This window comes from Epinephelus lanceolatus, chromosome 14, assembly GCF_041903045.1.
Source record: "Epinephelus lanceolatus isolate andai-2023 chromosome 14, ASM4190304v1, whole genome shotgun sequence".
Classification (NCBI taxonomy): Eukaryota; Metazoa; Chordata; class Actinopteri; order Perciformes; family Serranidae; genus Epinephelus; species Epinephelus lanceolatus.
Genome location: NC_135747.1, coordinates 19,833,934 through 19,848,555, shown reverse-complemented (window position 1 = coordinate 19,848,555; position 14,622 = coordinate 19,833,934). Strand labels below are relative to the sequence as shown.

The window sequence follows — 14,622 nt, the reverse complement described above, 5'->3', positions numbered from 1 at the left end:
TTGTGGACATGTTTGCATGTGTGAGAGGTGGGTGGTAAGCTACTGTACCAGTGACGTAATTTTCATGTATTATTGCCATTTTCAGTACTTATTATTGCCATTTTCAGTACCTATGTCACACCTAATTATGTATTGTTTCCAAACACTTGACTCATGTCTGTTTCAAGTGAAATTATTTATGCCTAATCCAAAAGATAAGAATAAATCTCAGGTTGTGGTGAGAGGTTAGTGGTAAAAAGTGTCACTTTTGGTGACACTGATAGAAGGTCTTTTTTTTTTTACAATATAAAAGAAAAATCAGACAAGCAAAAACAGCTTAAATGCTTGTGAGATTTGTCATGTACTCCCCAAACTAGAGCCTGAGCCAAATGTTGGCAGGGTGATATCATCGGCCCATTCAGTGTGCTTATAATATTCTATTGATTAAAGGGCAGGAGAAATGTAACCCTCATAGTTCATGTGAGAGATCACAGGAAATGGGTATGTATCAGAGATGTAACAGTATTAATGTGTGTTATGGCATGCAAAAAAAGGTAGCATACTGTAAGGTGCTTCTGATGTAATATTAGAAATGATAACATGCAAAACATTTCTTAAGAACTACTACAGTATAAAGTTGTCAGAGTTTGAGCAGTTGTATTTAGTAAACTGGTTACTTTGGTATGATTTGTTTTTTATTTAAGGGAAAGTTTGACAGCTTGGAGAATATGCTTTTTCATGTCCTTGCCTGTAGTTAGATGAGAAGATTTATTTCACTCCAATGCCTGTCCAGTAAATATGAAATCACAGCACCACCAGCAGCCAGTTAGCTTAGCTTAGCTTAGCTTAGCACAAAGACTGGAAACAGGGGGAAACTGCTAGCCTGTATCTGTCCAAAAGTAGCAAAACACACCCACCAGAACATCTGAAGCTCATAAATTAACATGTTATATCTCTGTCTTAAATATCGAAAAACTGAAGGACAGAAACAACCAAAAATCACATGTCTTGTGTTAGCTTATTTACTGCACAGACTTTCTCATCTTTCAGCAAGAAGGCCAAAATGTCAAGCTGTTTCTTTAAATGTATTATTAATTGTCATTTAATTTACTTAAGTCTGCTGTTTAAAATTTACTACATTTGCAGTAACTGTCATGTTTATTGTATTGTAAACCGTATATCTGGCCTTAGTAAATATTTCTCTCATGTATCTAAATCATTATCTAAACCAGCCGGTATCAGATGGCCTCTAATCCATGCCACAGTTGGAATGGGGTCATCACTGATGTATGAGCGTTGGCCTGACAGCTTCCCTCTCACAACTGACAAGCTCCTGGACTTGCTCGGCTTGAGCTTCATCCGGGCCCATTCGATGTTCTCCTGTAACTTCCTCAGCAGCCGCCTTGTGCATGGAAGGGTTGGAGTGAGAGTGGACATATCATCCATGTACGTCCTGATGGGAGGGAGTTGCAGGTTTTAGTTGCACTCCTTCAACCACCCACCGAGATGCACGGATGATGACTTCCATGGCCATGGTGAAGGCTAGCAGGGAGATGGTGCATCCTGCCATGATGCCCACTTCCAGGTGCCTTGACGAGGGCAGTGATGGAATCTGGCACTCTGAAGTAGCTGAACGAAGTACAAAGGAGGTTATGTGGAACAGAGTGGAAGGCGTTGGTGAGATTGAGGAAAACGACATGGAGGTCTCTTCCATCCCTTTTTGCCGCTTGGATTTGGTGCCATATCATATTTGTGTGCTCCACACAACCCGGAAAGCCTGGAATCCCTGCTTTCTGCACCGATGTGTCGATGAAGTGGTTTCTTTCTAGGTAGGTGGTCAGCCTGCGAGCCACAACGCTGAAAAAGATTTTGCCCTCAACGTTCAGGAGACTGATTTGGCGAAACTGGCTGATGTCACTAGTCCTTTCCTTTTAGGATCAGGATGCTGCCTGCCCTCCGCCAAGCTGTTGGTATTGCCTGTCTCTACCATATCACCTTAATCAGCCTCCACAGGAGGCTGGAGGATGCTGCTCTGATGTACTGTTCTTTCAATGTCGCTCCACTTGGGAGGGCTGACGTCTAGCTGATGTTCTGGAGGATTTATTGGTGGCATATCAGGTGGAAGGGTGAACTGTTCATGTCGACGCCTGTCTGTGTGTGTTGTTTTCAGATGGGCTTCAAGGTCTTTCTTTGACGTTAGGAGTACGCCACTTTTCTCCTTCTTGAACAGGTCCTTCACGAACTTGAAAGGATCTTTGAAGAAGTTGGATCTTGCTCGTTCCTTCTTTCTGCGCCTCTTTCTCAGGTTCTCAGCTCTCCTTAGTGCTGATAACCTGTTCTTAATTTCTGCCTGCAGCACGTCTATGCCCTCCTTCTCCTCCTCTGGGGCTTTCCTCCACTGTTTCTTCAACAGCCTTCTCTCCTTGACCAGTTGCTCTATTTCCAGCTGTCTCCTGGACTTAGTTGGAATGGATAGTGTAATTCTCCTCTTCTCAGCAACTCCAAATCGTTCAGCTCCGTAGCTGTAGATGAGCTCTCCCAGTCTCTCCAGTTTCCTTATTGCTGTTCCGCTGAGTTGCTCTAACTGCAGGCTGAGGTCTGTGTTGACTGTTTCCCACAGCTTTTCCTCAGAGGATTTTGGCCAGTTGATGGGTGGCTTCCGCCCCTGGATTTTGGTCTCTATTGCATGTTGTTGTTTGCTAGGCTCATGGTGGTCTGCTGTGCTTGACTCCTCCTCCTCCTCTGGGACAGGGGGATTGATGTTTTTGTCCTGCCGCTGAACTTCACTTGCCTGACTCGATGTGCTTCTTAGGAAGCAGTGGTCGATGCGAGGTCCCTGTTCCACTCTCTTCAAGCACCTTTTCCTGCCTTGATGTATCCTCAGCCTACAGCAGATGTAACCTTCACCCAGCCACAGGGGCAACTCTGCAGCATTTTTCCTGGAATAGGTGTTGAATTCTCAGGTATGGCGCTGATCATCGTACTCATTGTCTTATTCGTTCCTGATGTTAAGATCTAGAGTGCTGGGGACTCTGCATGGCAGGGGCGTCCTTCTCCCTGAGCCGAGCTTGTGCCTGACCACATACCAAGTTCAGGACTAGGTTTTACAATCCTTGTATATACCTAGAGACACTGTTGTGAGACAGATGGTGACATTTCGGGGTTGGGTGGTTGAAGGAGCTAACAACTTCACCGGGGTCGTCAGGTGGGCACCCTCTTTTGTTGGTGTTTCGTTGATGAGGCCCACAACACCTCTAGAGGGCTCAGCAGCATCATCTGGCATCCCAGGTGTGCCCCCCTCCACTTTAGCCCCTTCCACCTCTCATTCCCCCAATGACAGCATGCTGTTATTTTGGAGCCCAGGTGTTGTCTCTCCTCCTGATCCAGAGCCACTGACTGGCCCTTTCAGCAGCTCCGGACAGGGCTTTGATGGCTTGACGTTATGCCTGGCCTCGGATTCCCATGTCCTTGAGGAGCCTTGTTGTTGACTGGCTGACGTAACCTCTGCAACCAACTTCAACTGGGAGAACTGTGGCTTTCCAGCCCCGTTGGTCTGCATCAGCTGCCAGCTCAGTGTACTTAAGCCTCATGCGCTCATAGGCCTCTCCGACAGCATCCTCCCAGGGCACTGTGAGCTCAATGATGTACACGCTTCGTATTGAAGGGGACCAGAGCACAAGGTCAGGTCTGAGGTTGGTCCTGGCAATTTCCGTTGGGAAGCAGAGTCTCTGCTCAAGGTCCACGAGGAGCCTCCAGTCTCTTGCTGCACCCAGCTGCCCGGCCTCTGATGTTGGTGTACGGGTCCTGGGTAGCTTCTCACCTTTGTGGACAAACTGTCTTGAGGAAGTAGGGTGGGAGGACCACAGAGGAAGGGCATTGACAACTCTTTGTCTGCTCTCCAGCGTAGCTGCCAGACACTTAACAGAATATAAATGGAATATAGTGTGGTGTGGCAGCTATTAAAGTTTTATTCTTTGTCTTGTTTATACCTCAGAAGGAACCTTGTTACAGTCTGTCTAACTCCATAGCTGACCCGGTGCTTATGCAGATACATTGTGTATGCATATACAGTATAAGTGGGTGTGTACCTGGTGTGTCAGTCTGTGAGAAGCCATGACACCTGTGTGAGACTCCTGCCCTTTTCTTTGCTTCTCTTTAAACTGCATGACCAGAGCGATTATGATATTTCCCTCGTGCCTTTACCTTTTGTCCCCTAGACACTTTGTTCTGTCTCCATCTCTGTCTCGCTAACTGAACTGGTTTTCTGTGAACAATACGTATGAAACACGATAAGATGTTGACATTTTTCCCCTCTAGGCTAATGGCACATTGGAGTGCAGTGAAGTTCTCAGAGCATGGGAGCCAGTAAGAGAGGCAGCTGGGTTAAACCACGCCACCTTGGCTATGTGGTGCAACATCAACCTGCAGCCTCTTTTTGAGGCCTACGCTGAAGCCAACGCTGTTTACGCCCACATGAACATGAGCGTGAGTAGATGCATGGCAAATTAAATAGGAAATGGCAAACAAACAAATTAGATGGAAAGATATTGCATTCTGGATTTTATCTCAGAGCAGACTGAAATATTAAATTGTGTGCCCTGGTCAAGTACAGTTAACAGTGTGACCACTTAGTGGCAGTGTTGACACACAGAGAAAGCTGCCACATTGCTAACGGTCCATTTCTGCTGTATGTTTTCTGTACAGCACATGGGTGTGGGACCAATGACTGTGAGCACCACAGCTGCCAGGATTGTCAGGAGTATACAGTCTCTCTACCAAGTCAACATCAACAGCACACTTGTGACAGGGCAGCTCATTGAGGCTTTCATCAGCCAACTCTCTGTGCTCGCAGGCCAGCCTCTGAGCCATGAGGCACAGCTTCATTGGTTCAAGCAGCTCCAAAACATGCAGTTGCAAAACAGGTGACTATTTACAGCTACAATAAGATTATGTAATGGCTGATGTGTCTCATCTTGGTCAAGCAGTGGACCAGACAGATGGAATCAGCTGTAAGTGATGCTGCTATTTTCTTAAATCTTTATTGGACCAAGTGACTACAGTGCTTTAATGTTATGTTATGCACTTGAGATAAGGCTTTAAAATTAGCACTCATCAACCAATATGGACACAAGTCAGCCATAGCAGATAAAGAAACAATATGATATCCACGATGTTAATTTAACAGAATCAGGAACCAGGAAAACTATTCACTATACACCACCAGATACCTATAATTCTATGCAGTATAAATGTTTTAAATGTATAAATAGTGCTTGAAATAATAAACTAATTAAAATGATCCCTCAGAATAAAAATCTATAAGAGGGAATTGGTTCCTGGGGTCGCCATTAATGTGTAAAGTAAATGCTTTTGATGCAGTCCCATTGTGTTACCTTCTAATGCCCTTATAATTGAGAGTAATATGATGCGATAATTAAGGAGGTATTTAATGCTGATTGCAGAAATCCTGCTCACATGACTAAAGGAGGAACAGGGTGAGTTGTAGTGCGGAACCCACAGAGAATTATCAGCTGACCCTGTAGTTCCTTTCAGCTCTATGGAGCGTTTTAACGTCTTCCAGCTCATAGTTGTGATTATCCAGTCCACAACTTTACAGTTAGCAATTGGAGCCCGATAGTTCCCTGAGAGGTTGGTTGAGACCAAAACCAGAGCTAAAAGGAGAGTGAATATTGTACTTACATTCATCAGGTGAACATAAATTCGACACAGATGTATGCCTATTAATGCTAATTTGTTGTGTTTGCAGCTTGTTTCTGGTGCCCAACTGGCTGAAAAGATTATTGCAGGTTCAGTTATGTGTTTGTTATAGGGGAATAGACATGTGTAAAAGGACATTTTAGACAGCAGTTTTTCAGCTGTGTTTAAGAGGTCAAATTACGGTCCTTTGTTTTTCAGGTGCTTTTGGTTGTACTATCCTAGAGATCAATTGAAAGTCCGAAAAATAATTCCTCTATATATAATTATAACAAAAATCAGCAGGCCTCTGCATTCCAGGGTTCATAATTAACAGCCAGTGGTGCAGATGGATGCAACCAAACAGACAGATGGAGTGCATGCAGTCCTGCAATTGTTCTGATGAGACATTGATGACCTTTTGATGAGACACAGTCAGATGTGAAATATTGATGCACTTTGTTTCTTAAGGATTCTGGATGAGATGGAGACACTTCAGAGCGTCCTGCCACCAAACAACCCGGCCCAGGCCTACATCTCTGTCCTCATTAACATCACTCGCTTTATCTGGGAATCTGGCCAAGGCAAGTCCGCTTCTCTGTGTCACTGTAGGTGGACAAGATGTTGAATCCTGATGAACTCTGATGGAGTGGAGGTTGCATTGAGCACTTCATTATTCAAGCGTTAATGCCAGACAGCCAAAGAGCTCTGGACCCAAGCACCACAATATTTATGTTTTTTTTTTTTTTGTGAGAAAAATAAGTTTCATTCCAGTTTTTTGGTGTATTTGACATTGAAATGAAGGTCCACTTTGTGAGGAATATTTCTTGTAATTTCAGGCAACATGAGTCTCTGGGACAGTTTTGAGAGTGCATCAGAAGACAATCTCTCATTAATTTTCAGCAGGGTAAGACTTAAAACAATGCCACATGAGAAGTTAATTATGTTTGTCTGTTTTTCTCCTTTCAATTAAGTTTAGTGTGAATTCATTATGTGGAAAATGAAACAATTGAAAGGTCTGCAAGTTAAATATTACATTACAGTAAAAACAGAATGCTGATCAAACATTGTAATGACATCTTTGTTGCTACTGAACCCATGGGCCAACACCCAGTTCCAAATCATACACATCTACAGGCGGGTTTGAGGTTATTGAAATGCAGTATCACTTACCATCAGACAGATAAACAACACAAAAAATCATTTATCAGTCATGTGTCCTAACTCATTGTTTTGTGTTGTGTTTTGATAATACTTCATGGATCAAAGGGGACACGTAACACTACTCTTTTCAGTTTTGGGTCCTATCACATAAAATCAGTGTGTGAAAAATGTAAGGCTTTTCCCTCCCTAATTATTCCCCTTATTTGTTTTCAGATGGGCAGACTCTTGAACATGCTATGGCCACTGATCACAGGAGGCCCAGGCCCAGATCTAACAACTCCATCTCTGGAGGGCTTTGCTCATCTTGCTCCAGTCCTGGAGCACATCCTGACAGGGAAGGCAGACCAAATGACATGGGACGAGTAAGTGAATTTGCAGTTGTGATGGATGGAAACAAACCAAACAATAACTAATGCTTGAGGTTGGTTTGACAGCAAGTAAATTCTGAATTGCATGACTTCTGTAATTGGCCTAAACCGAATGCCATGTGTGTTGTCACAGACTTGAAAGGATACTAGAGGCCCTGCTGTCAACCCTCAGTGGAACAGAGATATGGGACAGTGTCCCTCCTGTTATCCAAGTGTTTGAGCAAGTCATAGGGAGTACGGTGAACAACATTCAAGCACAGAACGGTGAGGACACAACTGAACAGCCAGGCTGTTGTCTTACATTTGTGTAGCCAGGACACTGTTTACTGTTTCAGAATCATTACTGACTGCGTTTACATGCACAAAGTATTCTGGTTTTTGCCCTTATTCCGAAAAAAGACAAGCATTTTACCTCCCTGTTTTCTACCGTTGGCTGACTCATCAGACTGTGCGAACACAGCCTCCCTCTTTTATTTATCCAACCACCTTGTTGAAAAGGTCGGTGTTGAGATATTTGCCTCTTTCCAGCCAGAAATGTGGGCTTTTCTTTTGGGCATGCATTTCTACACCAGCCTTGCAAACGTGGCAAGTTGGTTTGTATACAACATATGCTTGACAACACACAGAGCTGGCCTTAAACAGGCAAGAGGTTGTGTGTTGGAAGTGTGGTAAAAACCCAAGTCGAGACATATTCTGAATGCGCTGAATACATGTCCAAAGAATGCTCTGATAACCCAAATAATACCAGCAAATGCCACATGACTTAATAGGAAAATGATTAATTTGGACTAAGGATTAATATAGAATAACCAAACAATATGCTGTTTACATGACCTATTTTAAATTCACAATATTGTCATATTCAGAATAATGGTGGAATATTAGTGTGCATGTAAACACAGGTCTAACCTTTAGACTTGGTTCACCCTGCAAATCATAACTTTTTACGTCATGACATACCTTAAAGACGCCTAAAACAGCTGTTCAAAAGTGTTTCTTATCTATACCCAGTCATTCATAATGGTCAAACCCATTGTCTTTTCTCTCTTCCAGTGTTGCTACTAAGCCTCCAGCCACCCGTGGCTACTCTGATGATAGAACTTGCACAGTCTGTTAACAGCAGTCATTTTAACTTGACTGAGTTCTCGGAAAGAATGCAGCTTGCCATTGAACGCACGCTACAGGCAGTTGAGCAGGTTAGACAGCCACATACTGTACCATGACTGAGTGTCTTCGTAGTCATTTGCCAGCACATTTTTTGTGGACATGTTTGCATGTGTGAGAGGTGGGTGGCGAACTACTGTACCAGTACCTTAATCTTAATGCATTTTTGCCATTTACAATACCTATCTTTCATCTTGGCATCACACCTAATTATGTAATGTTTCCATACACTTGACTCATGTCTGTTTCCCCTGCCATTTGCCGAGACGGCCATTTGTTTGTTCATTTACGCCTTCAAAGGGCTTTTGCCGTCCTTACACCAGGACACAAATAACACGAGGGCATGACTTTGCTGGTTAGCACATTGAATGACATTATCAGGACGCAGCTGTTAACCAGATCTTGGCTGGGATTTGTTACTGAAATTATTTATCCTTCTTCCAAAAGATAAGAATAAATCTCAGGTTATGGTGAGAGGTCAGTGGTAAAAAGTGTCACTTTTGGTGACACTGATAGAAGGTCTTTTTTTTTTTACAATATAAAAGAAAAAACAGACAAGCAAAAACAGCTTAAATGCTTGTGAGATTTGTCATGTACTCCCCAAACTAGAGCCTGAGCCAAATGTTGGCAGGGTGATATCATCGGCCCATTCAGTGTGCTTATAATATTCTATTGATTAAAGGGCAGGAGAAATGTAACCCTCATAGTTCATGTGAGAGATCACAGGAAATGGGTATGTATCAGAGATGTAACAGTATTAATGTGTGTTATGGCATGCAAAAAAAGGTAGCATACTGTAAGGTGCTTCTGATGTAATATTAGAAATGATAACATGCAAAACATTTCTTAAGAACTACTACAGTATAAAGTTGTCAGAGTTTGAGCAGTTGTATTTAGTAAACTGGTTACTTCGGTATGATTTGTTTTTTATTTAAAGGAAAGTTTGACAGCTTGGAGAATATGCTTTTTCATGTCCTTGTCTGTAGTTAGATGAGAAGATTTATTTCACTCCAATGCCTGTCCAGTAAATATGAAGTCACAGCACCACCAGCAGCCAGTTAGCTTAGCTTAGCTTAGCACAAAGACTGGAAACAGGGGGAAACTGCTAGCCTGTATCCGTCTAAAAGTAGCAAAACACACCCACCAGAACATCTGAAGCTCATAAATTAACATGTTATATCTCTTTTTTAAATATCTAAAAACTGAAGGGCAGAAACAACCGAAAATCACGTGTCTTGTGTTAGCTTATTTACTGCACAGACACTGATTTTCTCATCTTTCAGCAAGAAGGCCAAAATGTCAAGCTGTTTCTTTAAATGTATTATTAATTGTCATTTAATTTACTTAAGTCTGCTGTTTAAAATTTACTACATTTACAGTAACTGTCATGTTTATTGTAAAACCGTATATCCGGCCTTAGTTAATATTTTTCTCATCTAAATCATTATCTAAACCAGCCGGTATCAGATGGCCTCTAATCCATGCAGTTATGACAGAATATAGTGTGGTGTGGCAGCTATTAAAGTATTATTCTTTGTCTTGTTTATACCTCAGAGGGAACCTTGTTACAGTCTATCTAACTCCATAGCTGACCCGGTGCTTATGCAGATACATTGTGTATGCATATACAGTATGAGTGGGTGTGTACCTGGTGTGTCAGTCTGTGAGAGGCGATGATACCTGTGTGAGACTCCTGCCCTTTTCTTTGCTTCTCTTTAAACTGCATGACCAGAGCGATTATGATATTTCCCTCGTGCCTTTACCTTTTGTCCCCTAGACACTTTGTTCTGTCTCCATCTCTGTCTCGCTAACTGAACTGGTTTTCTGTGAACAATAGGTATGAAACATGATAAGATGTTGACATTTTTCCCCTCTAGGCTAATGGCACATTGGAGTGCAGTGAAGTTCTCAGAGCATGGGAGCCAGTAAGAGAGGCAGCTGGGTTAAACCACGCCACCTTGGCTATGTGGTGCAACATCAACCTGCAGCCTCTTTTTGAGGCCTACGCTGAAGCCAACGCTGTTTACGCCCACATGAACATGAGCGTGAGTAGATGCATGGCAAATTAAATAGGAAATGGCAAACAAACAAATTAGATAGAAAGATATTGCATTCTGGATTTTATCTTAGAGCAGACTGAAATATTAAATTGTGTGCCCTGGTCAAGTACAGTTAACAGTGTGACCACTTGGCAGCAGTGTTGACACACAGAGAATGCTGCCACATTGCTAACGGTCCATTTCTGCTGTATGTTTTCTGTACAGCACATGGGTGTGGGACCAATGACTGTGAGCGCCACAGCTGCCAGGATTGTCAGGAGTATACAGTCTCTCTACCAAGTCAACATCAACAGCACACTTGTGACAGGGCAGCTCATTGAGGCTTTCATCAGCCAACTCTCTGTGCTCGCAGGCCAGCCTCTGAGCCATGAGGCACAGCTTCATTGGTTCAAGCAGCTCCAAAACATGCAGTTGCAAAACAGGTGACTATTTACAGCTACAATAAGATTATGTAATGGCTAATCAGATACGTCCTTCACCTTGGTTATGATATACTGTGCTTAACAGAGAAATCCATCGTGAAACATCGAGCTTCCCAGATCCATGCACTTATTAAGTGATCATAGACATCAAAATTAACACTGTAGACTCTCAAAGCTTACATGTGCATGCATCAGTACATCAGAATAAAAGAGCAAGAGCTTCTTTGCAGCGTTCATAAGTTACATGAGGAGAAACCCATCCACCAATAGAGGCCTTAGTAGATCAGACAGACCAGACTGCACTGAAGCCGCAGGATATGAGGACAATGATGCAATCATATCAAATTATAGTGCTGCCACAAAACAAAGCCCCGGTGAACATTACAGTTTGATCAAATTTGACAGTATTTTATCCGACTGCAGAAATGTTCTGTACATTTGTCGGTTGCATCTCTACACACAACCGTAGACACAGACTCACCTATATGTGAACTCACCTCTCCATTTGTTGTTATAACATTATCCTCAAAGCACCAGTCAGGCCAATTTGATTCATACCTAATTACACAAGGAATTGGAGTGATCACATTTGCATTCAACTTGATTAATTTAATGCGATTCTGCCTGAAAACAGGCAGGCCTGCACAGATAGCGGCTTAACCATGATTCAGCTAGCTGAGACATCCTCTTAAAATTGATTTCCCTTTATACGCCAGCTGCAATAATGAGCCGGGCATGGTGATAAGGATCGCATTTTGCATATCGCAGGGAATCAATCAGGTCTGACTGCTATTATCAAGGCTGAAATGGGAAAACTATGTGAATAAGTATAAAGCAGGATGATGAAGAAATATTACTTCTGGTTAAAGCTGAGAAATTAGAATTCTGTTGAATCACAGTGTTCAGGAAATGAACGGAAAACACTGTTTGCATTGCATTGCTGGAAAGAAGTAGGTAGGAATAAGAAATCCTTTAGGTCTTACAATCATTTCAATTTTTTCTAATTGATATTGACATTTTTGTACGTAAGACGCAACAAAATGTCAATGATTAACTTAACATTCATTGAATTTCTCCCTTCTGCAGTTTGTCTTCCCTCAAAATGCTCTCAGATGAGCTGGTAAAGGTGGCCCCATTCATGCAGCCTTGCATGGAGGCTCTACAGAAAACAATGCACTACATCCTTGATAACTACCATCGCATAGAAGAGGGCAGCTCGTCCGAGGAACTCTTTGGAGAAGCAATAATGATCTTCCTATCTTCTGCAAATATCACGTCAGATGACATGATGTTGGGACAATTTTCTGAATTCAATGAAGCATCTCTTATCGACATAATGAGAGAAGCTATGAAACTGATGATTGACATTGAGTTATTTGGGGATGCACCTATGATATACCAAGCCATGGAACAGTTTCTGGCAAGCAACGACTCGAGGGTGATGATACAGAAAGTGGCCGAGATGTTTGAGTGGTTCGCCTCCACTCAAGCTTCTGGACTGGATCTGCTGATTCAGGCTCTACCTAAAATCTGCGACATCCTCCGTCCTCTCTGGGCTGTTCTGACCCAGATGGATATAGAAATGCCACCAATCATGGAGCAGTTTGAAGACATACTTGCAGTGCTGCGGCAGTTCATCCTCACCAGTGGTCCTCTGACTCCCATGGACCACTATCCGGGTATGTTTCAGCAGGAAATGACAGGCGCTAACCATACGATGAGGGTCCGAAATAGACGCGAGACCTCATTGATGCCGGCAAGGACACCCATGGATGACTTCATAGACCTTTTCCAAATTGACTACCCTGCCATGTTCAGAGCCATCTCCGCCCCTGTTACCACAGAAGAAATTACAGAGACAATCCACATGTTCTTTGCCAATCCTGATCTGAGCATTGTGGTGAAAGGAGCTACAGGCAACATGCCATGGGGCATGGCTGCCTCTCGGGAAGGGACCATTGATGCTGCCCTTGGGATGCTCTCCTTCTTCACTGTTCCTGGCGCATTTCAGATGTGAGTCTTTTTTGCATCTTCCGAAATATGGCTTAAGGAGTAAGAAAAAAAGAAAGTACTTTTTGCCCTTTTTATTGTGTAAACTCAGTATCGCGATTCAGATATGCCACAGCATCTAAAAGCAGCTGCTTTGAATTTCGCCTTTTTGCTTTGTTTTTCACCATTATGTTGCTCTATGGGCCCCTTGTTTCATTCACACTCTTTGTTTAATGTTTCCCAGGTCATCAATGGATCCTCTGATGAATGCTGCCAATATGCTTCCCGATGACTTTCCATTCTCCTCACTGCTTAAAAATATCACCAGAGTGCTTGCCGGTGAATCTCAAGGTAACTTAAGGGTTCAGATCTACTGTTTCAGTTTGGACACTTAAAGGCTTCTTTAACCAAGGGCAGCTGTATAATGAGAAGTGTGTTCTCATTAGTTAAATGGAGAATCCCCAAATGAATGATGCTTTATCCTTTTAGTTTCTCCAAATTAACTTTACCTACTGACTCCTCAGTGAATTCCCTCCCACTCATACTTAATTGTTGCTGTAATGTAGAGCTCACACTGTTGCTGCAGCTTGTGTTTACAAACCTGCTGTGACAGTATGTATGTATAAACAGCCTGCCAGCCCATGCCATTAAAAAGTCACACAGCATGGAAGAGTGCCACCCCTTTTCTCTGACCTTCATAGCTATTATGGGACCATGAGAAGACCATAAAACGTTTTGTTAACGCTGTTGTTATTGTATACATGATTAGTGCGGCATAATTCATTCTGCAGATATGAGGAATAAGGCTTCACATCAGCTTAGCTTGAGCTCCCAAAGAGCCCAAGGCCATATGGCCCTTCTCCAGCAGAAAGCCACTCAGCACCTTTTTAAATCTCATTAGCAAAGTAGAATTCAATCACTTATCCTGTCCGCCCTCGCTAAACGTCTCCCCTTGCACTCACACAAGTGGACATCTATGACCTCCTTTTAATTGGCGTCTGTGCTTGTGTGATAATGTTTTTAGTGCATAGAATCACTTCGTAAGCAGCTGCAGAAGCTTCACTTCTCCGCACCTCGCTCATATTCTTCACACACACACCCAGAGTGAACCGTTGTAATTGCAAAGGCCTCAAGGTGTTGAGCACCCTGAGATTAAACATCACCATTGTCTAATTTTGGCCTAATTAAATATTCTGTCATCACATCTTGCTGCCTGAGGTGGTGCCTTTCTTAGTGCTTGTCAGATGTGTTTTAATGCACGACAGCGTCTAGTACCGCTGGCCCTTCTGGCCCCATCAGTCCCGCACTGGGCTTCACTTTAAGCACATCATTTGCTGCTCGCTGGCTGACGACGCTGCCCCGTAATGGCACGAGTCGTAATGAAACCCAGTGGGATGTCATGTTATTCTGTCACCTTACAGACCTTATTGCCCTCTTTTTCCCTTTCCCGTCCCATCTTCCTGTCTAACTCTAATAACCTCTCTCTTACCCTCATTTTTCCCCCCTCTCTCCTTCGCTCTCTGCCTCCCCTCTCAGAGAACCTGATGCTCATACAAGAGGCCATCCAAACAGCCGCTGCGCTCCTCGAGATCAGCCCAACAGACCCGCGATTCACAGAGCAACTTGGCCACCTGGAATCCAAGGTCTCTGTGTTAACCCTGCCACTTTCCCACACTCAACATCCATCAAAATAGAAAATAAATAGTACTTCAGAATGTCTGAAAACTACTGTCAGGGTTCATTAAGTGTTTTAAGCAGCACCATTATAATTAGAAGTACTCA

At 43.0% G+C, this 14,622-nt stretch overlaps 1 protein-coding gene across 1 annotated transcript in view; it reads left to right on the top strand.

The window, feature by feature from the left end:
* The window catches only part of abca12 (ATP-binding cassette, sub-family A (ABC1), member 12), an 89,737-nt gene that overhangs the window by 24,642 nt on the left and 50,473 nt on the right, over nucleotides 1-14,622 (top strand). The window contains exons 25-36 of the mRNA XM_033617409.2: nucleotides 4,297-4,464; nucleotides 4,684-4,901; nucleotides 6,145-6,257; nucleotides 6,513-6,580; nucleotides 7,051-7,199; nucleotides 7,339-7,469; nucleotides 8,259-8,401; nucleotides 10,247-10,414; nucleotides 10,634-10,851; nucleotides 11,938-12,864; nucleotides 13,085-13,191; nucleotides 14,377-14,483. Coding sequence (XP_033473300.2) covers nucleotides 4,297-4,464; nucleotides 4,684-4,901; nucleotides 6,145-6,257; nucleotides 6,513-6,580; nucleotides 7,051-7,199; nucleotides 7,339-7,469; nucleotides 8,259-8,401; nucleotides 10,247-10,414; nucleotides 10,634-10,851; nucleotides 11,938-12,864; nucleotides 13,085-13,191; nucleotides 14,377-14,483 — 2,517 coding nt within the window. The remainder of the gene's footprint in view (nucleotides 1-4,296; nucleotides 4,465-4,683; nucleotides 4,902-6,144; nucleotides 6,258-6,512; nucleotides 6,581-7,050; nucleotides 7,200-7,338; nucleotides 7,470-8,258; nucleotides 8,402-10,246; nucleotides 10,415-10,633; nucleotides 10,852-11,937; nucleotides 12,865-13,084; nucleotides 13,192-14,376; nucleotides 14,484-14,622) is intronic.